General features: G+C 39.3%; 1 protein-coding gene across 1 annotated transcript; it reads left to right on the forward strand.

Moving 5' to 3' along the window:
• Positions 1-1,418: 1,418 nt before the first annotated feature.
• On the forward strand, positions 1,419-16,326 carry LOC136878576 (G-patch domain and KOW motifs-containing protein). The gene is made up of 2 exons (XM_067152093.2): positions 1,419-2,390; positions 14,622-16,326. Coding segments are annotated over exons 1-2 (936 nt in total). The 5' UTR covers positions 1,419-1,455; the 3' UTR covers positions 14,623-16,326.
• Positions 16,327-25,173: the final 8,847 nt, after the last annotated feature.

The following is a 25,173-nucleotide window of genomic DNA, read 5'->3' on the forward strand; positions in this document are numbered from 1 at the left end:
ATCTCCCCGTGGAAACCGTGTCCCTGCTTTATATACCGCATTTCGTTCTCTTATACCAAGAGAAGTTGAGCTCCTCCGTTTACCCACATTGCCTTTATACTCTATCCCTTATGACAGTCAGTCCTTTTGTCCTCAAGTAATTATATCTTCTTCTGAATCATTTTCTTGTCTAACACATTCTACTCCTCTTTCCCCTCTTGCAACTAAACGTATTCGACTTTCCCTCTACATAAGGGAAGTAAGTATTTTTACTGACGGATCAAAATCAGCACACGGCGTTGGAGCAGCCTTTTATATCCCCCAACCGTATACTCTCTCTGAGTTTTCCCTCCCTTCTGCCTTTTCTGTTTTTACCGCCGAATTGTTTGCTATTAGACAAGCCCTCATTACCATCAGGTCACATGCTTATGATAAGGTTACGATTTTCACGGATGCACAAAATGTTCTGCATGCCTCATGCTCGCCTCTCTCTTCCCCTAATTGGTACTTATGTAGCGTTAAGTATCTCTTATATATCCTTACTCGTTCTGGTGTTTATATAACTCTAGTTTGGGTTCCCAGTCACTCTGGTATCATGGGGAATGAGACTGCTGATCAGGCAGCTAAAGGAGCATCACAACAATCCCCCTCTCTTTTTCTTGCGATCCCCCCTTCTGATCTCATTCATGAAGTGCGGGATATAGCATATCAACGTTGGCAGTCCGATTGGAATGAAACGTCACGAGAAAAGGGATGTTTATATCATCAATTACAACCTGTTATTCCTCTTAAACCGTGGTTTTATTATGGTACGTACTCTCGGCGCCATATCACATCTATTATACGTCTACGTTTTAATCATGCCCTTACTCCCCAATATAAAAATAGTTTTCATCTTCCTCCCCCAACTTCCTGTGCTTGTGGCTTGTCTGATACTGACAGTAATCATCTTCTGTTATAATGTCCTGCTTTTGATGGTCCCCGCCAGCGCTTCCTATCCTCTTTGCTTAACATGGGCATCCCCTTCCCCACAAGTATTTCGTGTTTATTATCCTCTCTAACTCCTACTCTTGTGAACAGCATAAATCAGTTTCTTGATGATGCACATATTATATTATAATCCTCTGACAGTCTCTTTATGCTCTCTCTTCCATTGCAAAATGTTTATCATAATTTTGGTAGGTTATAAATCTCTTTACCCTCTGTCTATATGTTATCATCGTTTCTTGTGTGACTCCTACGGAATGTTTTTTTTTTCTATCAATTACTTTTTAAAGTACAATACGAGTGATACATGTGTCAGTGTTAAGTAATTAATGTTTTCGTGACTGGACGATAACACATGAGTCCAACCCACCGCCGTCTCGATCCTCTTATAGGAGGATCGAGACGGCGGTGGTCCAACCACACCTTTCAAGAAGAAGAAGACTTTTCAAAGTTCTCGGTTTGTGTCTTTTGTATACCGCACGTGGTGAAATGGCGGATGGTACGAAGAAGATATCCTTCGGATTTTCCAAACTGTCAAAACAAGCTCTCTTACCCAAACCGAAAAGGGTAGATCATGAAAATAATATACAATACATTGATTGTGTGGAAAGTAAATCTATAAAAGTCAAGTCAACCAGTGTTAAAGAAGAAGAAGTTCGTGAGTTAGTCATTCCTGTTAGAGGTAAGCGTTCATCGGCTGATACAGGGAGTAGTACGAAATTCATCAGGCAGGAAAAATCGGTGGGGAAGAACGATTTTGACTGTGTGAACTCGAGTAATAATTCTGTTGTTCCTGAATCGCTGGACACAATAGCTGCTAGAGAAATCATTGAGGATTTGGAAAGGAAGAAAGTAGAGAAAGTTGGTGTTCTTACCCTACCCTTAGTGGAAGAGACTAAAGGGGTCTCTGATCGAGCTCCTACTCTTGATGATTATGAATCGATACCCGTTACTGATTTTGGTATGGCGATGCTGAGAGGAATGGGTTGGAGTCCAGGTAAAGGTATTGGCAAGAATGAGAAATTGGCTCCATCATCAGCAGCTCCTGTACTTCGGCCTAAAGGTATGGGTTTGGGAGCAGATCAGCTTGCTTCATCTCCAGTTGTTGAAGGTAATGATGTAGAAGAGGAAGAATTAAAGGTGTTTAAGGGTGCATTTGTGAAAGTAACAGCTGGTATTCATAAAGATTTGTATGGCCAAGTAGAGGGTTTTGATGAAAATGGAAGGATTATCGTAAAATCTGCTCTAGGGAAGACATCTGTCTTAGTTCTTGAGTGTATAGTGAAGGTGGTGCCCGAGAGCGAGTACAAGAGACAAGCAAGGGTGCTAAACCTTTCACAATATGAAGAACTGAAGAGGAAGGAAAGGAAAGATGCAGGAATTCGAACTGATAATTGTGAACGTAGGAGGACAGACAATGAGTAGTAAGTTTTTGCAGTATTATTTTCTTGTTTTGACATAAGTTTCCTGGGGGATGGATTTTGTATTTAATCTCTTGTACCCAGTCTCTAAATAATGCACACAGGTAATTGCTGTAGTATGTAGGGCCTACTGGTGGGCCTCATGAGATACCAATCAGTAACTGTAGCCCAATGGATATTCTGTTCTTCAGAATAATTTATTGTATTTCAATTATTTATTTGATCAGAAGTGTTTTTCTTTGAGAGCTGGAATTTCTTTTAATACCTTTTAAGAGTGTTAATGTAAATGTACCAATCACCTGCAAGTTGTTTCTTTGAGGTTCTGGTAGTTTGATATTAGTATATGTTGTTAAATAGTCACATTATAGCACATTTTTCAGTTACATGCCTATTAATGTGATAAAGAGCTCCTCCCTTCAATGGTAACTGACAGTTTCTGAAAATTATCAAACTAAATAATACACACCTCAGGATAAATTATTTTATTATTATTTTAAAATGTAAATCATATAAATCTTCCCTTGAATTAGCTGTAGGAGAGTGATGTGTTCATTGCCAAGGCGCCCAGCTAGTCGCACCTAGTAATATATGTAGGCCCTACTTTTATAAGAAAATATAGATTGTACAGCATTTTTTATTCTACTCAACAATCACTGCCATTAGCTCAAATATATTACAGAATGGTGTCTCCCAGAATTTAATACAGACTGTTACCTATGAATTGGCGAAGGCTCTAATTAAAGTGAAGCTGTGCACAAGCTCTCACTCAGTCACTGGTTGTGGCTCTAGTATGATCCCTTGATGATCTAGTTCCATGAAAGTCAGGTATGTCCAGACCATTCAGAGTGTCCCTTAGACACAACTGTCTTTGCTGAGACAGCTGTGGCATGCTGCAGACTCTCACTCAGTGATGCCCATTTGTTTCCTGCAGCTAAGTTGACTGCTTCGATGAATACCATATCAGTTATGATACCAATGAGGATCTTTATGCGTACAGCTTCATCCATCCATTTCATTCCTAACAGCCTTTATGTCCTCATTCCAAATACCTTCCTGCTGTTGTTCCCACCTGTTTTTACCAGGAGTCATTCTTGCTACTTTTATGTCTGTTATTTCAAATTTATGAATAACATAAGTTAGAGATCCAACATGGCGTGGCCCAGATGACGTCGCATAATACCTATTAGGCTCGCCAACTCTGCACTGTTAGTGACAAGACCATTGGGCTAGTGGATTGGTTAGGTCCGGGGAGTGACAGGACCATTGGGCTGGATTGTTAAGGTCCGGCGAGTGACAAAACCATTGGACCTGGGGCAAGCAAAGGGGGTTTGGGATGCTTAAGCCCTCAGGTTAGAGCTGCAAAGCAGTCCTTAGGCCTCTTAGTATTCTGCGTGACACCACCATTGGTCTGGATTGGTTAGGTCTGGCTATTGACAAAACCATTTATCTGGATAGATTAGGTCTGGCTAGTAACAAAACCATTGGTCTGGATAGGTTAGGTCCGGCTAGTGACAAAACCATTGGGGCAAATTTCAAATTGGCGGTTCTCTCATGCCGAATATGGCAGCCCTGTACTTGAACATGATGCAAGCTCTGCCAGAGGCAATACGTAACTTGCTGGCTATTAGGAACACAGTACGAATCTTGGCTGGCCAATAGGAACACAGCAAATGGCAACATTCAGCTGATTTACACAGTCTCGGTTTTAATTCTTCTATGCGAGTAAGAATACTTATAGGGGTGGGATGGTGGGTCCCTGGCAAGCATAAAGGAAGGCTCTTTCCTTTCTACTACTTAAGGTATTGTTGCACATCATTTTTATATGTTGTTTCTCCTCCGTAAGTCTGCCCACCGGGTACGGAAGGGCCACCCTTTTTATTTACTTAACCTTTTAAATAATAGTTTTATTACAGCCAAATGGCCATGTAATTACGAGTACATTGATTTTAACATTTTCAAGCCACATAGCTCTCATTCTTCTGAATAGAACTTAATCAACGATTTCCCTCTATTAGGACATGTTAAGACGTGATATCTATCACATTCACAATCGCTCAATTTACACATGCATCCGAACTCAGGTTCATGAAATGTGGTTGTGCAAAGCTTAAAGTGAAAACCATGAACAGCCTATCTAATTACAATATGTCTTAATTCGTAGTTCGCTTCTATCCATCCCTGCGTTGTCATAGCATCCGTTGCATAGAATTCTAACCAAATGTCTTCTCTTTTCTGCTTCAGTTCCGTAAGTAGTTGATCATAATTTGTCGTGGATTGTAGTGACATCTTGAAGCGTAGCTCTTTGATCAGGAAAGAGCTCTCTTTAAGTAGCCTATGCAGCTTTAACTTTCTCTATTCATCGTAGACTATTAATGTTTAGGTGTTCCCAGACGTGTTGTAGACCATAGGTGATTATAGACACAACTTTTATATTGAAGAGCTGTACTGCTGCTTTAACTGACATCTTATGTAAATCTTTGATTTCGTTCACTGCTTTAAATGCCAGTATTGTCCTATTCTCCTTGTGTTTTGTGAAAACATCACCTCTGGTTTGGAATATGACTCCCAGATATTTGAAGTGACTAGCCCTTGTTAGTTCTCTACCATTGTAATGGACTCTATCAGTCACTGCTGGTCTTCCCCCTTTTCTGAAAATAATGTAGACTGTCTTTTGGTCATTTATGCTGAAATCAATTTCATGTGCCCATGCTGCCAGAAGATCAAAAGACTCTTTCAGGTCCTCCAGCCGTTCTGCAGCGAGAACCATATCATCTGCATATACATACAACTTTACACCATCTTTGATACATCGTGTCTCATCCGAAGTGATTATTGAGAACAGAAGAGGATCTCCTTGTAGTACACCATTGGTCTGTGCTATTGCATCTGATATTGATATGTTATCCTGTATAAACACTGTATTGTTGAGGAGAATGTCTTTGATTATAACCGTCAAGTAGTAACTCTTACCAATTAATTGTTCCAACTTTGTCAGGAGTATGTTCCTATTGAGCATATCGAAAGCTTTAGAGAAGTCAACAAAGATTGCGTGGAGCTTCCCACCTGGTACTCTTAGTGCTTCCTCAATATCTTGTTTTAAACACTCCACTGCTTGCAGGGTAGATCTACCTCTTCTGAAGCCAAACTGTTGCTCTGGTATATATTGATCCACAAGTGTTGTTAGCCTATCAGTGAGAATTTTGGTCGTTACCTTAAAAAGAGTGCATTCGAGTGCAGTACCTCTGTACGAGTTTGGATCTCCCGTGTCCCCTTTGCCCTTGTATACCATTTTGATGTAGGATTTTCTCTAACTATCTGGTATTCTACCTCTCCTAAGACATTCATTCATCAAATAAGACCACGTTTCCTTTAAAACTGGAGTCACCATTTTTAAATGTTCATAGTAAATCTGATCAGGTCCACAAGTCTTTTTTAATTAGTTTACTTCTAAGTTTTTCTGTGTGAGTTAAATTTGTATTAGATCGTGTAGTTACTCGATGAGATTTCTGTGTAGACCTACCATAATATAGGAAATGTGGCATGGGATGCTTTAAAAGGCATTTAGTGAATATTTTATTAGTCAGGGGCCATGGAACTCGTCCATATTTGGAGCATTGCTTTTACAAGTATTTCACCATGTTTTTCCATCATTATTATTTTACATTTCCAAATTCCAACGTACGTTTGGTGAGCCTCCTCCACTCTTTCTTACTGAAAGATATTCTGTTAATTATGTCCTCTAGCGTCCTTCTCTGATCTGCAGGGTCTATCTTTATGATGTCCATCCAGTGGGTTCTAGGTCATGGTCTTCCAACCAAGTTTCCTGCCACATTAACATAAGCTGTCCTGTTGGCTCCATCCTTATTGCATGCCCGAACGACCTCAATCTGGATAGGCTGACCTGACCCAAATACACTACAGAGAATACGTGCCACTTTGCGAGATATCGCAGGACATTGAATATCAGCGCACCTAGTAAGACGGCCTTGAAATTGGTGTAGTAGTAGCCCTACACTATACGCTGTGAATTATGCCAAAAGTGTCAGATTCCAAGTTGTCTTTAATTAAAAAATGGTTACAGGAGTTCCCCTATTTCACATCACATGGTAAAATTATATTCTATGATGTTTGCAGCAAAGAGGTGAGTGAAATTTCTTTTATATTTCCCCCTAACTGGTTATGATCTATTTAGCAAAATAAACATGGTATTTTAATTGATGCATATTAAAATACGTAAAATTGAAGAACAGAACCTGTGTGAGAGTTAAAGTAGCGTACACGTTGTGGGTAATATTGTATTAAATTGCATAGCACTTAACGCTACCTCAGAAACGCGACGGAAGTCACCATACATATTTTCTCATTTGAAGACTGGGTTATGGGATTTTTATTCTAATGGCAGGCCCTCTTGCATCATATGAGCCACTCCCCATCTTCCTTTTTACATCCTCAGAAAGACTTTCTTTATGGTTTTCCCAACTGAAATCAACACAATGACGTCAGTAGGAATGTCACGATTAACAGAAATGTTATCATATGAAATATTTGATCAAATGAAAAAAACTCACATTTTCTCACTTTTAACGAACAGCACTATGCTGCCAATCTAACAGTCCAAAGTTCCAGAACTGGAATGGCCAGGCCGCAGACAGCCAGGAACATTCCCCTGTCATTCCGTTAAGTGTGCACACTGCTCATTCCAATCAACGCCTCAGAGAAGGTATCCAGTAGCTGGAATACTGTGATGAACCGGTGTGTTACGTACGAGTAGTATCAGAAAATTTATGAACCAGAGGAATGGCGTGCTAAAAAGAAAAAAAAAAGGAAAGTTTTCTAATTCCCCAACTACTTCCCGCCAATTTTCAGGCAGGCTGTTATACTCGGTACACAGCAGTAATCCCATCTATCGGAGATGAGTGGCAGCAGAAGAGAAAAATAACATCACAACAAACAATGATCAATGTAATGTTATTGTTAATCAGTTTCATGAGCTTTTGATGTTGTAGGCCTTTACATTTAGTTTTCTTCTCACTCTGTGACATTAGGTCATCTAATGTAAAGAGATCCTACTTTCTTTCATGACTCCTTGTCTTATTCTCCAAGTGATCATTCCATTACGATTTTTTGTCATTTTTGTAATCATCTTCACAATTTTCCTTGTTGGTATGGACTGATGACCTGGAGGTTTTACACCTCAAGATAATCATGATAACCATCGCCAGTTAACACGATTGAACAATATTTCTGTGTCCGCGTTGACAAGTACTAAGCAACAAAATTCTAAATTTATCCAAATTCATGAATTCCCTCATCATACTCATCTCCTTGTGGGTCCCTGCATTTCATAAGAGGTGACAAAAAGGGGCCCTAATGGGAGTATGGGTTGGCGACCTTGGGGCCTGTAGCTGAGTCCTGGCATTGCTTCCACTTACTTGTACTAGGCTCCTCACTTTCATCTATCCTATCTGACCTCCCTTGGTCAACTCTTGTTCTTTTCTGACCCCGACAGTATTACATATGGGAGTCTTTCATTTTCACACCCTTTGTGGCCGTTGTCTTTCTTAGGCCAACACCTTAATTTTTTGAAGTGTTAGACTCCTTCCATTTTTCTCTGTGGTTGGTATAGACGATGGTTGCCTAGTTGTTCTTCCTCTTAAAACGGTAATCGCCACCACCATCACCACCACTTTTATCATAGTCAGTACGGTAAAACTGATTAAGACATAAATGATCAGAAATTGTACCTATAACTTCCCTTATATAGTACTTTTCGATAGACCAATAACATAGGTATTTAAAAATTAAATTTTTGGTGTCATATCATCCAGCATGAATAAAATTATTTATAGCATAGACTGTAGTTCCTTATTCCCCAACTTTATTCAGACATTTTCATTACATTCTGGTTTTCGTGACTCGGCGTTAATATAGACTTAGCAACAATAATTCAAATTCATTAATATCTCTTATAATAGCCAGTACGGTAAAATGTATAGGACATAAATGATAGGAAATTGTTTCTCTATAACTTTCGTTATGCAGTATTTTTCGATAGGACCACTAATAACATAAATATTTGAGAATTAAGTTTTAGGCCTTCCCCTAAATTACCATTTCACTTAGTGAGAATAAAATTATTTATAGCCCAGATTGTGTGGCTAATTCCCCGACTTTACATACCGATTTTCATTGAATTCTCTTCAGCTATTTTCTCGTGATGCGTGTACATACGTTCAGGCAGACAGAAATGATGGAAAATTAAAAAGTTCATTTCCTTGTTACTGTAGACAGGACCGATAGAGCAATACCATTCTTTTTCAATTCTGAGCAATGTACAGACAAAACTCTTATTACCGGTCGAGTTGGCCATGCGGTTAGGGACGGGCAGCTGTGAGCTTGCGTCCGGTAGGTAGTTGGTTCAAACCCCACTGTTGGCAGCTGGGGCTGTAACTTAAATACGGCCACACCCGCTTCCTTCCCATCCCTAGAACTATCCTGTACTATCATTGCCATAAGACCTGTCTGTGTTAGTGCGACATAAACACATTGTTGAAAACAAAAAAATATCCCTTATTTTATACATATATAAACTTAACCCCTTATCTCTCTTCACAGATCATTGGTGTTCTCAACACCATTTCTTGGTGGTTCTTGCATTCAGGTACAGGCTAGTATAATTTAGGCACTAATTGGTTTTACAACATTTTTGTTCTTTATCCAATATCAATAACACAACTTCCATGCTTTCCTCCTCCTTATATTAGTTCCTGACTAGAGAGGTTGGCAGGCTTCAGGACCACCCGATCACCATTTTCTTGAGTATCAACACTTAACAAATGATTTACCATCTCAGATTTTATAGAATTTTACTCTAAGGTCCGACGCACCATACTCTCATCATCTTGTACCACAATTTTAACTTGTTACATTTTAATATTTGTCATTGTAGGTGCTTGTCTTGTGTTTTACATTGCGTTTTGATTAGTTGTGATTTGCTCAATTGATTCACAGGCTGATGATGATGGGTAATGAGCGTCAAAACTAGTACCAATCTTGTATAAATGACGTATGATAAATTGTCATTGTATTACAAAGGTGGATCACCGAGCTCGATAGTTGCAGTCGCTTAAGTGCGGCCAGTATCAGTAATCAGGAGATAGTGGGTTCGAACCCCACCTTCGGCAGCCCTGAAGATGGTTTTCCGCTGTTTCCCATTTTCACACCAGGCAAATGCTGGGGCTGTACCTTCAGGTCACGGCCGCTTCCTTCTCATTCCTAGCCCTTTCCTGTCCTGTCGTCGCCATAAGACCTATCTGTGTCGGTGCGACGTAAAGCAAATAGAAAGAAGGAAAAAGTGGATCCTTAACATTTTCAATTTACTGTAATCCCATTTCAATATGGAACATTATTAAGTTTCTTTTAATCAGTGGTATCATGGTCTAGCTGGCCTGTGATAAGCCTCCGTATAATGAACAGTGCAATTGTCTTTGATACTCCAGTAATTGATCGGTTTAGTGCATTTTGTGGCTTCACAGTTAAGTGTTGAACGGCATATTTTCATGTTCTGTCATTTTTTAAACATACTTTGCACAGAAATTTTGAAGATTCGTGAGGCTGAATTGCAGAGAGTGGATCGGAATATCATTACACATTACAACACTAGTCTACAGACTGAGGAAGACCATTTAGTGTGTTTTCTTTACAATTGACTTTACTTCGCACCAACACAGATAGGTCTCATGGCAACGGGGCGATTGGAAAGGGTTAGGAGTGGGAAGGAAGTGGCCTTGGCCTTAATTAAGGTACAGCCTCAGCATTTGCGTGGTGTGAAAATGGGAAACCATGGAAAGCCATCTTCAGGGTTGCCGGCGGTGGAGTTCAAATTCAACATCTCCCGAATGCAAATTCACAGCTGCACACCTTTAACCACACAACCAACTCACTTGGTAAGAGCGTTTTCAACTCTTACTGTAATGGGATAAGTTTTATTGTTTTTCACTCTATTGATACATTCATTGAGGTTGGTAGGTTTCCTACAGGCTAATGGAAATGGTGTGGCGGTGACCATATTCACATTTACCGACATGCGCCATTCAAGAAGGAAGACAAACCTTGCAGGACTCGCCCTGTACTTAGGTCTTTGAAATATTACTAACTGGGCTGAGTAGCTCGGATGGTAGAGCGCTGGCCTTTTGAGCCCAATTTGGCAGGTTCAGTCCTGGCTTAGTCCAGTGGTAAAGGTGCCCAAATATATCAGCTTTGGGTCGGTAGATTTACTGGCACCTGAAAGAACAGTTCCAGCACCTCAGCATCTCTGAAAACCAAAATGTTGTTAGTGGGACACAGAACTAATGACAGTATTTTTAATTATTATATTACTAGTGACCTGCGTGGGTCTTGCATTCAGGTACAGGCTAGTATAATTTAGGCACATTGGTTTTGGAACTTTTTTGTTGTTTAGCAGTCCTTGGACTGGTCTTATGGAGTTACTTAATCCATCTCACCTTACTCTGTCCCATTCCACTCTCCCAATTAATCTACATACTAACCTTCCTGCTTAACACCGTCCGGATATTCAGCCTGCCACTCTCCCAGAGCGAACCAGGTCAGCTCTCTGTGCTCACCTAGGACATCATACATATCACCTCACTATGACATAGTTTAACATCCATAAATGTAAAGGAAAGTGCATATAAGTCTCTGGTAAGACCCCAACTAGAGTATGGTTCCAGTGTATGGGACCCTCACCAGGATTACCTGATTCAAGAACCGGAAAAAATCCAAAGAAAAGCAGCTCGATTTGTTCTGGGTGATTTCCGACAAAAGAGTAGCGTTACAAAAATGTTGCAATGTTTGGGTTGGGAAGAATTGAGAGAAAGAAGAAGAGCTGCTCGACTAAGTGGTATGTTCCGAGCTGTCAGCGGAGAGATGGCGTGGAATGACATTAGGAGACGAATAGGTTTGAATGGTGTTTATAAAAGTAGGAAAGATCACGATATGAAGATAAAGTTGGAATTCAAGAGGACAAACTGGGGCAAATATTCATTTATAGGAAGGGGAGTTAGGGATTGGAATAACTTACCAAGGGAGATGTTAAATAAATTTCCAATTTCTTTGAAATCATTTCGGAAAAGGCTAGGAAAGCAACAGATAGGGAATCTGCCACCTGGGCGACTGCCCTAAATGCAGATCAGTATTGATTGAATGTTGCTGCTGGGTTTCTGAGGAGGTACTGTGTACATTAAGGTATTGCCCTATAGTCTGATTTGAGGCAGCTCTCCACACCACTCCTTCCTGGGCCGGTCTTATTACTATTTAACCATCACATCCTACATCCTTCCAAGTCTACAGGGAGTATCTATAATATACCAACAATAAAATCCGGGGTGCTCTTCGTGTTATATAAAGAATGATAGCACAGTCAGATTGGGAGAGAACATTTTTCTTTCCAAGAAAATGAGGTAACTTTTTTACTTCAGGGCGCACGACTCAAATTAATGAACTCGCTGTATTTGCTATGCCAGAGCACAAATCGCTGTCCACTGTTGTGCTTCTGGAAAGGAAGGAGAAGTAGGATGTATGATTAATGGAGACACAGATAACGATCGGTGCTAATTGTTTCGTCAATAAATCTTATGCTGGGACCAGAGGTCCTGCATAGTGGTCCAGGCAAATTCAAGCTGATATAAGTTCTTTGTTGTTCTATTATGTCATATGCAGTTGAACGCTTTTATGCAATCATTGTTGTACGGCAGTGTTTCTGTGTATGGCTGGTATTTAATGCTATTGTGATCATAAAAATGTCTGAGCGTTCCGAGAGAATAGTTGAAATAGCAAAGAAAATGTTACTAGCCTAGGTATGGATAGAGGCCACCATGGTCTCGTCAAAAATTATTCCACTGGGAACAGTGAACCCATGTAGCGGTCCAGGCAATATTCTTATTCACACCCGAGATGTACTGAACTTTCTGCAGGGACCACAGACCACAGCAATCTGTAGCTTTAAGTCATTTCCATTTAGCAGGGGTCCGCTGGTCTCTAAGAAACAGTAAGTTCAGTGTTTACTCAGCGGTTCCTGTGGACTGCCGTGGTCTGATGGCTAATTCAGCCAATGATCTTAGTGCTATTGTAATCGTAAAAAGGTCTGGGCGTTCCAGGATAATGGTTGAAAGGGCAATGGAAATGTTACCAGGACCAGTGATCAAGGCAAGATTCTCACCCCAGACACTGAATTTTTCACAGGGACCACAGCCCTCCATAGCTTATGTCATTTTGATTTAGCAGTGGTCCTCTGGCCTCCAGGAAACAGTAAGTTCAGTGTTTTCTCTGTAACCCCTGCGGACTGCTGTGGTCTGACGGGAAATTTGGCCAGTAGTCCCAACGGACCGCTTTGGCACTAAACGTGTTAGGAAGTAGGGTAGACTACATCCCTGCCCCACTCCCTGGTGGATTGTTGCTTCTCCTTCGTATTCCTCTACTCTGATCACTGAAGTTTGTATTTTGTCTGTCTGGTTACTGGTTGGGTCCTCAAATACACATTATAGGCTAAATGACTCTTCATTCCCTGAACTTAAATTTGAATCCTCTTAAGAATTTCAAAAAGCCTAGTCCAGTCTACATTATCAAAAGCCTTTTTGGAATCTGCAAATGCCATAAACATGGGCTTGTTTCTTCCTTACTCAGTTTTCTCATATCATAGCAACTTACAAATTTCATAGTTGGTTCTGTATTGCCATAACAATATTTTAAAAAATTCTTTAAAAGAATTTGTTATGAAGGTTCCATTTATTCAGTACTTAATATCTACTATTCAACAATTAAATAGTCTTGCCTAAACTAGAACATGTTTGGCCATCTTCAGTTAGATTGAGATAATTTTTTTTATCGCAGGCTATGTTTGCACTTGCCTGGAAAGTCAGAAAAATTGACTTTGTGTCAGGAAAATTCAGGGAAGAAACTCAAAAATGAGCAAAATGCCACAAAATGTAAGGGAAAGGGAGGTGGTGGTGATTGTTTCAAGAGAAGTATAGCTGGGCAACCATCCTCTATTAACACTAATTGGAGGGAAAAAATGGAAGGGGTTCGAAACTTCAAAATGTGAAGTTATCGGCCAGAGGAAGACAAGGGACATGAAGGGCATGAGAATGAAAGATTCCTTAGGCCTTGCACACCTAATACTGGCAGGGACGGGAAAGAACAAGGCTTGACCAATTGAGGTCGGGTAGGATAGATGAAAATGAAGAACCTGGCACAAGTAAGTGGAAGCAATGCCAGGACTCAGCTAAGGGCACCGTGGTTGCCAACCCATGCTCTCAAGTTACGAGCTCCTGGGGCCCCTTTCAGCTGCCTCTTACGCCAGGCAGAGGACATTGTGGATATTACTCTACAGCTCCTACTCACAGGGTGTTCAGGGAGAAATAGTACCTGTAAACTCATAGTCTGGCAACAATATTACCTGTTCATAGTATTAATAGTTTGGATTGGGGCCGATGACCTTCAATGTTAGGCCCCTTTAAACAACAAGCATCATCGTTTTGATTTGACTCAAGCTTGATACTGTATTGTCAAATATTTTTATTAGTTGATTGTTTGATAAAGTGCAAGTATAATATAAAGTCATGGCAGTAAGTAGAAGAAAACAACATCTAGGTAAGTATAATTTGTAGGTACAAATTTTTGCTGACCTGTAGAAGAGAAGTGCCTCATTTTCCTACTGGTTTTGGTGAGAGAACTGCTTATTTCTCCAGAATTGGGAGAAGTAAAATCTGCGGGAGAAATCCTGGTTTCTGTCACTGTTTTAATCTTTCTCCTATTACTAGCCTTAGGTAAGGTAAGGTCACAAACGAATAGAAGTGAATGCCACTGCACACACTCAGAAAAAATAAACTAGCTAATATTTTAATGAAAAGGATTACTGTTTTATTGGCAAAATTTCCTGTATTATCTTTAAAATTTTCTGTCATAAATAGCAAGTTTTTGTTTATGGATCAAGATATCCCGATGTTACTGCTTGAACAGTAATTTTAACTATGGTAGTATATTTTTCTGAGTGCCCTGAATCTATTTAAGAATTATTTTTAAAAATTTTGTTGTTGTAAGCAATTTTTTATTTTAATCCATAAATATATATGCAAAAAAAATTAAGAATGAATTAATAGTCATTTAAGTTGACATTGCTTTTTCAACACGTATTACTTATTGACAGTGTTTTGAGCATAACATGCATACTTACAGGTTGTCGATGCAATTTCGATCTGGTTGTTGCCATCAACACCCCGACCTGGCAGGAGCTGGATAAGAGGAAATGAAAATGATGAGTAATCATCATCAAACTATTGTGTGTTAAAAAACTAGGTGATGTAAGGACAGCTAAGGGCATGGTGAAGGCCAATTTAGAAAATGGCTTTAATGAAAAACTTCGCGCTGAATCTTCAAATTTGCCAAAATTTGTCAGGGAACATAGCTCTTTAGGCTTTTCCAATTGTGAAAATTACCAGCATTTTTCACCAGTGTAGCAGTGGGCTCATCAGTTGGATTGCTACACCTTTTCAGGACGCTGGCGGCTAGTGCGCCGTTGAGACACCACTGCAAGCCTCTTATGTAGGACAATGCAGTGACGGTGCAATAGGGGAAGCATGTGCCTCCACTTGTATAAATGCCTGGCTTAGGCCTTTATATAAAAAATAAGGTTCCTAGAAGGAAACCCTAATTTCATCGATTGCAAATGCTAAAACATTTAAGCTCTAGGATTTTTCAATCGGTAAAATTACCACCGTTTCACCCCAGTGTAATAGTGGGCTCAATAGTTGGATTGCTACACCTATCCAAGATGCTGGCGCCCAGGGGCGAATGCTGGTCATGAAAATCAGGCTTGCTCTTCCATTCGTGAAAGTTGGTAGGGTGGGACATGCATAGTTCTGAATGAATAAAATTTATAAACCCAATAATCGCTAAATCACATGAACATTTTAATCATCGGTTACATGAACATGCATTCAAACTGGTTAGGTCACACCTTCAAGAATGGCCAAGAGAATAACAATCAGACACATTTTATAAATATTAACAAATCATGACAAGCCAGTGATTATGTAAGTTAAACAAGTAAACGTCAAACTATGTACACAGAAAAACTGCAACTATTTATTAGATCTTCCTACTTGAAAACATACTCTACTCTGCGGCTTCTCTTTACAAAACCATCAATAACTTCATCATAGAAAGAGGACTGTAATCTAATTTTTGTTAGCAATTCTTTTTCAATCGACAACATAGCTAATGATGATAGCCACTCCTGACCTTGAGTCGATCTGCATATGTATTAATGCACCTCAGTGTTGAAAAAGAACATTCTGCAGAGGATGCAGTACTGTAAAATGGGGTGAATAGGATCACTTTCACGAGGAACATTAACCTACCAACAGAAAAAATACAGAATTATTCTCCTTTTTTGGTTCAGTACATGAGTCCTAACTTACTATGTTTTATAACTTTATCCATAAATATTCTAGAATTGTTTCATATTTCCTTGATTTTAACCAATTTGTTAAGTGATCCTATTCACCCCGTGACTGGGGTCAATAGGATCAGGCATATTAATATGCAAGTTATTCGATTCACATCAAACTGGGGTCAGTGGGATTGGTTATTTGATAGTTAAAACACATAAATACATTTTCTATTATAGTTTAATGTTCTGGAATAACTAAAACAAAACTGATTAGGGTAAAAAAATCATTGTTGTCAAAGTAAAAAATATCTGTGAAAATTGTAGAAAGAATAGTGCCTTTATAAATAAAGTAACAAAAAATTCTATTTATAGTACATAGTTCAAATGTATTGTAATGTTTATGTAATGGCAACATCATATATGAAGGACAAACATTTGTTTTTGTTTTATCAAGGAATGACATTCTATTAAAGCAGAGTCTGAGAGTGCACATTGAATTTCATTGGCCCCTTCTCATTATATGTGGATTGTCCAGTTTTCCTAGTACCTGAGTATAGGAAAATTCACATATGTCCTCAACATCAGGAAAAGTGTAAATGTAACCAGCATAATCTCGAGTAACCTTCGGCCTCACAAAATTGGCCACAAATCGATCCTTCTCTTTCTTCTCTAGAACTTGACCAATAAAAGAGTGACTCATACTGGAACTAGTGCCTGGTTTACTGGTCAGAAAGGAAACCAGTAGTCAGTCCCCATTTTCAACTTCATCAGCAGGAACTTGTATTATGTTATTTGCATTCCCTTCTGAATTCTGTTCATGCAAACGAGGGTCGGAGATATCGCTGTTAGCTGCTGGAACATCCACTTCACATTGAGATTCACTCACGTTGGGATTTGAGGATGAGTCACTCTCATTACAAGTCACGGTTTTGTCTGGAGCAACATCCAGTTTCTTCTTTTGCTTCCGCACTACGTTCTCTTCATATCGCATGCTCATTAGAAAAACCTTGAAAGAATCGTCCAACATTTCTCTGACGTGATCAGGATCATTTACCCCATCATCAAGTGGCAACACTAAAAACTCTTCCCCAAACTGCTTACTTGCAGCTCTTATGCTAACAGCTTTCTTATTAATTGCATCCTTAGCCAATTGTATGCTCTTAGGATCATGGTTCTTGTAAGCCCTTGCATATTGATCTCGTTTGGTTGTTCTTGGCATGGTGATCCTATTCACCCCAAACAAGCGTACGGAAATTACAAAGCGAGGTTAACCTAAATTCCAGAAGCTCTAATAGACGCACAATATTGCCTATTTCACACATAATTCTGGAATATATTTTGAATACAAAATACCAACAGTGATTTCGGAGAATCTAATAGTTTCTGAGATTCAGGCAAAGTTATTTCACTCCCATATATTGTCACAGTGACACAAATGGCCGGGAAATGTGCAGGTGTCACGACAGGCAACGCCCACATGAAATTTACTGGATTCCAGGGAGAAAGTAGCATATAATTGTATAAACCTGGAAATCTTTAAAAAGCAAGTCGTTTACTCCTTGAAAAGTGTTGGCAATAACTTTGAGTGGTATGAATAAAACGTGAGTACTTACTCAAATTATATACGCATGAGCATTTACTAGGAGTATATTCTCAGCCAAAGTAGTATGTACTCTGTTTGGTAAGAATAAGATTCTCCTCTGATGGAGTAGATACTCAAGCGCACCGCCATGTGGATGGTTTGAAACTGAGTAGATACTCCCAGTTGCGTACGATCGTCAAGTGTTATATTTGGTTCCATCGCAACATAACCTCAACTGGATCCGGTTTAGTTTGTATCGTCGATATGGAAAGTATTCATCCGATAACATTTGCGAATATATTGCGGGAACATGCGGTACTTTTTAGTAAGTCCCAACTGCCGGCGGTTTGGAAAGAAAAATCCGAATCGTTGGAGGCAATTCAAACGAAATTGATAGCCATGTGCGGCAAGAAAGTTGAGATCGGCACCATTACGAAAAGGATAAACAATATGAAAATGAGGGTGAAACAAAAGTGTGACCTAAACCAAGCGGGGAATAAAAGGATAGTGCTGAAGAACTGGGAAAATATTATCCACGAGCTGCTGGATGGGGATACCAATCCAACATTGACACGAATTCCAGATATGTTCCTAAAGTATATTCACGATAATTTTCTTGAACAGGTTTATAGAAGTTGTAGAAAGTTCAGTATTTTGTGTGCCAACACTACAAACTTTAAGGTTATGATATTCCTATTGATTGCTTTATAAGAACCAAATAACACCTAGGCATTTGGTTTAGAGTACCGGGTTTGAATCCTGGGCCTGGGATTTTAGCTCCGTTTAATTCAATTGTCCGTAGAAAACTGAATTAGTGAATTAAAACGTTTTGCGTTGTTTTTTTTTCGTAGGAGCAAATGCAGTTGGAGTAGGGCTTCCTGAAGTTCAGCCACAACACATTCCTCCACCTGTAGTGGAATTTGTAGTATTGGAAGAGGGAGGAGAAGAAAGGAGTCCATTAGAAATCGTCAACTCTCCAAATGTAGCCATTCCTAAACGAAAAAGTGTTTTGGACGACTATGAAAATGACAAAACCAGAACTGTAAATAATACAGACCTGGAGCGCTTGGTGCTGCTAAAACAGATAAGAGTGTTGGAACTCGCAGCAAAAAGTTAGTCAAAGATGAAAGAATGATAGTAGAGTATATATATATAAAATTAAAAATAAATTGCTTTGCATACTTTTGTTTTTAGTGAACAATAAACAGAGTGACACTGGTACTTGCTGCAACTAAAACACCTTGATATATTATCTCTGCCAGTTCATTTCGCCTAGCTTCACCATTCCACCTGATATTTGCAGCAGCTGCCATGTCATCCTCATTTCCACCTTCTAACCTTACATTGCAACCTAATCGTTGTAGTTCAGGGCCCTCATCCTGTAAATACTTGGCAATATTGTGCAACACACAGCAACAAATGATCAGTTTGGCACTTTATTTAAAGATAGGCGTACTTTGTGCTGAAGAATTGGGAAACGTTGTTTTAGTTGCCCAAAACATCGTTCAATCACAACTCTTTCTTTGGAAATGCACCTGTTATAAGCAATTTCTTGAGGTGTTTGTGGATTTCTGAACGGTGTCATAAGCGAAGGTGCAATACCATAGCCACTATCCGCTAACAATAACGCATTATCCTATTCAGACTTACTGTTGTCTGGACAGCTGAATTTCTCCAGGATCGAGAATCATGCACAGATCCAGGCCATGATGCATCGACACTGGTAAAAACTTCCTTGGCATTGCACGTTGCCTGTACAGTAATACTTGTATAACCTTTCCTGTTCACATATTCATCACCACAATGTGTAGGCTTATTATTTCCAACATGAGTGCACTCAAGAGCACCTACCGCTGCTGGAAAGTAGTACTTTTCCTGCCACTCTTGTTTCGCAACTTCAAATTCCATATCTGTTTCAGGAAATTTTATCCACACTGCAGCTTTAGCCATGATGCGGTCCATAACCTCAACAAGATTTTTAGACAGTTGTTTGATGGATTCCAAGATCTTCTCCTATGCCACACTGGAATCCTGGGTCGCCTACCAATCTTAAAAATTATTTTAATTTTACTATGTTTTTAACAGCACCACCTCTTGTTTCCAGTTTCTCCGGTCCAAATAAGTATAGGTTTAACCAGTCCACATTAACTTTGGAAAAACGATATAGACTTTTAAAATTATTAGAGTCCACATGTTCACTTCTCTCCTTGTAAATTTTTCCACAAGGCACCACATTATTAATAAACTCAGACATGTTATTTCTCCTCAGAAGCTAAAAAATGGTATATACTCAAGCTTGAGACAACTATCAGCCATACTCAAAACAAAGTGACTATATACTCATCACTCTGAGAAGGTACCCCCTTTTATTCATAGCACATATGAGAAACTACTCTCAGACTCTTAGGAAGGTGAGTATATACTACACCATCTCCATACTCAGCTAGTGAGTACATTCTCAAGAACTTTATTCTTATGAAGTGGAGTATATACTCAGAAAAGTTGAGTACATACTATATTCTCAATTTTATTCACACCACCCTTTATCACTTTATGGTCCTATTCACCCCATTTTACGGTAGCAGGAATTGTTGCTCCAAGTTTGTTGAGCTTGAAAATTTCTGGCATACCCATGTACAATTTATTAGTATGCATAAACTGCATTAAGTATGAAACACTTTTCTCTTTAAAATTAGAAGATGAACGCATCACACTTAATTCGATTTTTAAGCGAACAATGTTGAAAAATGGCCCATAGGTCTTTTCTAGGGCAGTAACATCACTGTCTGGAAACCTATTTCTATGCTTCTCAAACAAATCACAATCCAACAGCGAGAAGAACAAAATCCTTTATGCATTTAAAACGCTCTCCTATTTGGACAAGTACATTGTCAATAATTTCATTGAATAGACGTTTGTATTTTGATTTTTCTGTTTCATCACTAATTCTTCGATTTTTAGAGCACGGCTGTCCTCCATAAACATCAATTTCAGTGTCAACATGTCTATACAAACTATCAAAATCTTCATCTCTCATAGACTGGATATTTAAAAAGAGCTCCTCAACCTTCTTGCCACAGTACTGAATATCGAGACTTTTTGCTTGTAAGATATTGAACACAGTATCGGAGAATGAAAAATTCTTGGAGAACACTGCCAGCAGAAATCTAGTGTTGAACTTGTAAGAAGAACAAAAATCCTTGTGCTTTCAGTGTAGTGTCTTCATCCCAGTCGTCTGAAGTATCCTGTACATGTTGAAATAATTTCATCAGCGTATCATAATATTCCTTCAGAGCAGTGGCGTATACTGAGGGCTACCAAGGCTATCGGTGAAGCCCAAACCTCAAATGCGAGCGATGGAAATCTAAAGCACATTATATTGTAAGCATCTGGCACATTGTTCCATTTGCAAACCTTGAAAGCAATGAGAAAACACGTCGCACGTATTTCTGAGAACAAGGCTCCGGAGACCGATATTGCAGCCCAGACTCTCGTCCCTTCCCATCAACTCGCCTCACGCGGCTTGCTCTGTCTGCCTACAGGTGCGGGGACCGGCGGAGGATAACTGTGCTAGGCTTCGGTCCGTCAGATCGCCACTGCTAACTATCACCATGCGTTACTCATCGTATATACTTCCTCACCTCATCCTTCTGTCTTAAATATATAGATAACGGAGTGCTGGTATTTCACTCCCGTTTACTTCTGCACCCTTGTAGGAAGACACTGCAGGGCTGCTGTTACAGGAGTAATATAGTTTTCTTTTTATTGGTGGATCTGCTAAAATGAAACGCAGTCTTTCAGGTCTAGTGTTCTCTTTTATTGGTTGGAATCGAACCCGTGATCATGGGTCGGATGCCACCACTGATCTTCCGAGGAAAATAATTAACCATTGAACGATGGGTACGACCGCTGTAAAATTCAACATTGTTATTTAACGATGATAATAATAATAATGGTGCATGGCATCTACATACGCTTGGTGGTGACCTAATAAGGATAAAATGAATGGCGAAGACGTCATAAACACCCAGTTTCCAAGCCAGGGGAATTAACAGTATGAGGGGGTTGATTCTGAAAATTGAACCGGGGCCGTCGGACCAAAGGCAAGCATTCTATCCATTTAGCCTCAAAGCTAGACTTCAATTTGCTAAACCTTAGGCTACCAACTCGATTGATCAGGTGTTGAGTATTTGCGGTGGCAGAGGTCAGGGCAGTGGCTTGTGAAGCAGCCTTGACAACACAGCGGGCAGCTCCGTTGGCTGTTGGCTGCAGCTCAAAATACTTGAGGCTTGATGTTCCCTAAACCAACTATCGAAAAGGGAAAACCTAAGTCTAGTGGGAGCCCACTTCTTGATACCAGCGTACGCCACTGCTTCACAGTATTAATAAGACGTGAAGCAAAATTCCATCGCGTTGATGCTACTGTTGGCAACTTCTTCTGAACAAAATCTCAAAGAGCAGCTGTTCTCTTTGTAGACTTTGAAAAAGAAAAGCAAGTCCTGGTATTGTTTGGAAGAAAGTTGTACATTCTTTGATAATTGAAGCAGGCTGCTGTAGTGTTAAATTCAATAGGTGGTGGCTATAACAATGCACAAATGTCGCATATGGATACTGGTCTTGAAATAGGTTATTAAGCCCATTCACATGATTGGCTAAGATAGCAGCACCGTCATATGTTTGAGCCACAATCTCTTCCTCACAACTGAAATCTTTTAAAATAGCACGAACATGATTTAAGAGGGCTCCACCAGTGCGATCTTTACTAACGTCAGCAAAAACAAGAAACCTCTCTTGAATTCCACCACTTTCATCTACAAAACGGAGTAAAGTAGAGAGTTGTGACTTATTAATAATATCGGACGTTTCGTCCAACATTATTGCCACAAAAGTTGCTTGTTTAAGCTCCGCCTTTATTCTTCTCTTAATTACTGAACTTATTTCTGCTATTAAATCATTTTGGATTGCAGACGACGTCCCTCTAAAATGGTGGTCTTTCAGATGAGCTGCCAGAAGATCATATTCACTTATAATTTGTAGAAGTTCGATGTAATTCCCTCTGTTTACGGAAGTTGCAGACTCATGTCCGCGAAATGGTGGTTCCTGATTTGCTAAAACAAAACTGCATCGATCAGTCGTTTAAGTATATCACGATTTTTCTTTACCTTTTCATTATGAAGTTGGTCACTGATGCGTTTCTGTTCATCCAGCTGGTGGTCGATCCTTGTACGCCCAAAGCTGTTTAACTGCAAGAAACACTTCATTTGGTTTGCAGATTCCTCATGTCTTGTAATGGACAGTGTCAAGGTGTTCAAATTGCCAAAGCCACTTTTACACCATCCACCGTTATCAGCAAAAAATAGTAAACACGGCCAGCAAAACAGTCTATTAAGTTTCTTGGACCCTGTCAACCAGTGCGTGTTACTATATTGAGATACAGAGAACGAACGTACATATTCTCTGTTTTTCTCCCTGTGCTGTGTTTTTAAATCTGGCAGCGCCGGACAGGACCTGCCATTCTTAATAATATATGTTTTCTCTTGGATAGTCCTCCGAGATGGATTTAATAACAAGCTGTCAATAATGCACGGTTCGGAACCTATTGCAGCACGTCAAATCATTCAGAATAGATGATCAGGAACTTGCAGTACACTACTCACTGACACAACACACTAGATCTGTAGCTCTCAGACCAGGGGCCTGTTCCACGAAGAAACTTCGCAACTTTTCACTTCGCACTTTTCAGTTCATATTTTGTTCCACCGTCACTTCAGATTTAGCTTGCAAAGTGAAAAGTTAGGAATCTTTTCACTTTGCAAGCCTGTTATGTTCCTCCGTTGGTACAGAAATGCAAAGTGCAAAGAAATGAAGTGAAAAGTTCTCATGAATCTTGCAAAGAGATGATTCCCTTTTCATCTGTTAATTAACAAGTACTGTTTGTTAGGGTGTCCCTTAAAAAGGGATTTTTTTCATTTATTGAAACGCATACCGGTACCCCGTCATTATGTTTAGTAGTCTATTAGTTACCCAAGTACAGAACTTCAACTTCCTGTATTAATTTTAACCCGTGTCGACGGGACCTAAAATTTTAGAAAATAGCTGCTTAAAGGGTCTCTTAAATGTAGTTGTAGATTAACACTCAAAACAATTATTTTAGAGAAATATAAATGAAAACAGAAATTTATATAATGCTCTTGTAACAAATTTCCGACAAAAGAGTAGCGTTACAAAAATGTTGCAAAGTTTGGGCTGGGAAGATTTGGGAGAAAGGAGACGAGCTGCTCGATTAAATGATATGCTCCGAGCTGTCAGTGGAGAGACGGCGTGGGAGGACATAAGTAGACGAATAAGTTTGAGTGGTGTCTAAAAGTAGGAAAGATTATAATAAGAAGATAAAGTTGGAATTCAAGAGGACAAATTGGGGCAAATATTCGTTTATAGGAAGGGGAGTTAGGGATTGGAATAACTTACCAAGGGAAATGTTCAATAATTTTCCAATTTCTTTGCGATCATTTAAGAAAATGCTAGGAAATCAACAGATAGGGAATCTGCCACCTGGGCGACTGCCCTAAATGCAGATCAGTAGTGATTAGATTGAAAAAGATACAGTTTTTATAGTTATTCATTTGGATATTTCCTCTTCAAAGTTTCTTTTTTACCGTCTGGGTAAATTTTTCTATGGTCTTGCACACAATGTAATAAGAACTGCTTCTGCGGTAATCAAACCAAGAAAGTTTGTCATTAGTATAACAGCTTTGTCATTAACTGCTTTTAAGGTAGAATGCTTTTTAGCTTCCACAAACTCCACATTGTCTTTCCATGAAGATACAATTTCTTGAAGGAAACCACGGTCAAGTTTAAATCGTGAAAATAAATCTTTACTCTTGACAGAAACAAAATTACTCAAAGATTTCCCTGAAACAAGATAAAAAATACTTGTAGTGCCTATAAATAAAACAAATTTCTAAATGAAATACGAGATTAAACCCTAATAGTCTAGTACAATACCCTTCCACCTATCAATAATTCCATGAATCTTCATAAAGCGGGGGTTTACAGCGTAATTCATGTACGGTGGTTGGAAGTATATGTTCAGCTAAATACTCAGGGTAAAATATTTCAATTCGGTTCTCCAATCATAAACAAATCGCAGGTTCCGTTGAAGAGTGATAGTATACGCAATTAATCATTCAATTCCCCCCTAACCTAGTAATGTTCCGTGAAAATGCTCCTAATTTAACATAAATATATATTATTAGCTCTTATACTACCTTATGGCTACGTATTTTAAGTTACTCTCAGAAATAGTCCTGTATCTAACTAATTAGCATGCTAATACCATATTAATGAAATAAAAATTAAGTTCTGGGCAATAGCGAAAGAATGTACGTTACGGCTGGGCACGGGTCAGGCAGTGTGGCTTGAGCTATGGCATCTTGAGCAGTCCTTCATCATTAGTTTAAGCGAGCTCCATCACGTTTCCAGCGTCCATGCAATAAAGAGACAGCATAAATCTTGTAGAACACATATCAATCTGTTGCATTTTAGGTTTTCTAATACGTATGATGGTATTCATATTCCTTACGACTGATAAAACAGTGTTCTAAAATTATGTATAGTTTCAATTAGGCCTGCTCTCTGTCAAATATATCGCCGAATGAATATTGCTTAGAGTTTCTGACAGTTATTTCTGCGCTTCTTGATAATATACGGCCACTTATTGTACTGTTACTGGCCCTTTTCTCGTCACCGTTCCA

The sequence above is a fragment of the Anabrus simplex genome, chromosome 1, assembly GCF_040414725.1.
Source record: "Anabrus simplex isolate iqAnaSimp1 chromosome 1, ASM4041472v1, whole genome shotgun sequence".
NCBI lineage: Eukaryota > Metazoa > Arthropoda > Insecta > Orthoptera > Tettigoniidae > Anabrus > Anabrus simplex.